Source organism: Penaeus japonicus, unplaced genomic scaffold (genome assembly GCF_977035675.1).
Source record: "Penaeus japonicus unplaced genomic scaffold, GWHDUDI00000001_assembly GWHDUDI00000018, whole genome shotgun sequence".
Taxonomy (NCBI): Eukaryota; Metazoa; Arthropoda; class Malacostraca; order Decapoda; family Penaeidae; genus Penaeus; species Penaeus japonicus.
In genome coordinates this window covers 26,152,281-26,154,780 of record NW_028234420.1, presented here as the reverse complement: position 1 = coordinate 26,154,780, position 2,500 = coordinate 26,152,281, and the positions used below count along the sequence as shown (strand labels likewise).

Genomic DNA, 2,500 nt, shown 5'->3' with positions numbered 1-2,500 from the left:
CTCCTTTCGGAGAAACTTTTTCTGTCTTTATTTTTGGAAAAACTTCTGTTTTGATATTTATCATCTTCATTGAGCTCCCTGGCTTAATATCTTGCTTGCAGTCCACCTGCTTTGAAGGTGAGGTAGGTACTGTGGAAGTCTGCAACAGCGACTTTTTTCTCTCTTCTGAGTGCGACCTCAAGGTTTTAGTTCCTAGAAAGGGATGAGTTGAGTTTCTACTTCTTTTTGTATCAGGATCATGCAAGCCAGACATTTTTTTTTCTGGTGTAGTATTTACATCCGGTTTCATCTTGGGAGATCTATACCCTGAGTGATGACTGGGACTTGAAGTTTCAGAAGGCGCATTGCTTGAGCTGTCACTGCTGGAGTCCCTGACCTTGGGTGGCCTGCCTCTTTTCCTGACAATGGGTTCTGCTCTTACAATGTCAGCCTTGATATCAATTGTATTTCCACATTCTTCCTTTTTTGCAGGATTTATAGTTATTGTACTCGAAGAAGAATTATGGGGACTTGGATTGCTTTGACTGCTAGGAACACTTTCTGGAATGTTTGGTTTTGTATCTTTACTTTTGTCTTCTGATTTAACCAACATTCTATGTGCGTTAGTACTTGATGAAGACTTTGCTTTGGCTACACTGGCAGTGGCCGTTTTGGTTAATGGTAAGGTTTGACAAAGAAGGTGTCTTGTACCAGGTCGCTGCAACCCAGTCCTGCCTGGATCATCCACGGTCTTTGCAGCTGCATTGCAAGATGTAATTGCTTTTGACTTTTCCTTTAGGGGTGAGATTCCCTCCTCTTTACTCTTTGAATTACTTAGTGCAGATGGAACTCCTGCTGATGCAGCACTTGCATTTATTGAGGTGATATTGGCTTTGTTGGGACAGGCATTTTTGGACTGAAAAGTTAAAGGAACACCAGCAGTGGGAGATCTTGCACTGTCTGATGCTGAACCTTGATTTGAGGCACTTATATTTGTGCTACAGGATAATGGGGACAATGACATCTTACCAACTGAATGTGAATGCTGCATGTCACAACCTGAACTTGAGGAATGGTTAACTGGTGTGGCAAATTGCTTGTAGATTCCTTTTTCTGTGGTTATACTATGTTGTGTTGGGCTCCAACTTGTATTAGGTCTTGAGACTCTATTTGGTAAGTCTGGAATACTGAACATTGGGTGAGCAGTATTCCCTTGTTTAGATGCATCTTTTTCTTGAATTATTGATGATTGCAATTCATTTTCTTTTTTCACCTTTGTCACATCTTTCATTTCTATACCACTAGAATTCATTGGAGAAACAGGACAGGTTGTTCTGACTCCTTCATTAGCCTTGGCTTCTGACTTATTTGCTGTTCCTTTACATGCTACGTATGACTCAGGTACTGAATTTATTGCATCAGTTGTATTTCCTTGCACCTCTGTCACTGGGACAGTCTTCTTAGGAGTAGATGCACAACCAGTTTTCTCATATTCTTCAGAAGTGCAAACTGATCCAAGGTTAGGTATTCTTGTGTGCTTGGACATTCTGGTAACCTCTGGTGATATCTTTGAAGGAGAAACATTATGTTGATGCATCTCATGATCAACTGACAGGGTATCCTTTAGAGGGAGGCCTATAGATCTGGGTTTCTCAGAAATGGCAGTGGTGGTGACTTGTGGGAGATGCTTCAGGGGATGAGAAGCACTAGGAACAACTGTTGAAGTCAGCTGCGTTGGAGCAACAGACATACGTGGTACACCAGAAACTACAGCTGTGTTTGACTGTGCAGTCAGAGTTACTGGTTTGGATACACCAGTGATGCTACATGAAGACACCTGTGTGTGCATCACTTGAGTCTTTTGAACTCCAGAGACAACAGCTGTATGTGCTTGTGCAGATCCCATGGTTGATTTTGGTACTCCAGAAACAATGGCAGTAGCTGTTTTTGTGATCTCTACAACAGTCTTGGGTATCCCAGACACTACAGCTGTACTAACTCTTGCAGCAATCTTTGCTGCCTGAGAAATTCCAAAATTAGATGCATTACTATACTCTACAGATGTACCTTTCGACCCTCTATCAACATTATCATCTTTGGCATACTGTTGCAATCCAGGCACTAAAGCTGAAGGAGACTGTGTATCAACCTTATCACTCGGTTTTCCATCAGATATATCAACTACATCTGGTGAGGGAGCTGTCTGAGGAATCTCAGTAATACCTGAAGTTATCCCATGTGAGACACTTGTCACAGGCTTTGGTACACCAGTAACAACAGCTGTTAAAACTTGGCTAGGGGCAACAGCTGACTGAGGCACACAACTGACACTTCCTGTTGTAACTTGTGCAGGAATAACTGTGACCTGGGGTATCTCAGTGAGTTTTGCAGTTGTCATAGATGTCTGAGTTCCTCCAGGTTTTGATGATGCAGGAGCACCAGGAACACCAGTAACTGTGACATTAGAAGGAGCTATTGCAGTTTGAGGTATTCCAGAGATGACTGCTGCAGTAACTTTAGT

The 2,500-nt window shown here is 42.3% G+C and overlaps 1 protein-coding gene across 4 annotated transcripts in view; it reads right to left on the bottom strand.

Annotated features, from left to right (window-relative positions):
- The window catches only part of LOC122265341 (uncharacterized), a 126,624-nt gene that overhangs the window by 6,369 nt on the left and 117,755 nt on the right, over positions 1-2,500 (bottom strand). For all 4 annotated transcript variants that reach the window (XM_086546808.1, XM_086546809.1, XM_086546810.1 and 1 more), the window contains one exon: positions 1-2,500. This exon is cut by the window's left edge and continues 782 nt beyond it; it is cut by the window's right edge and continues 857 nt beyond it. In XM_086546808.1, coding sequence (XP_086402934.1) covers positions 1-2,500 — 2,500 coding nt within the window.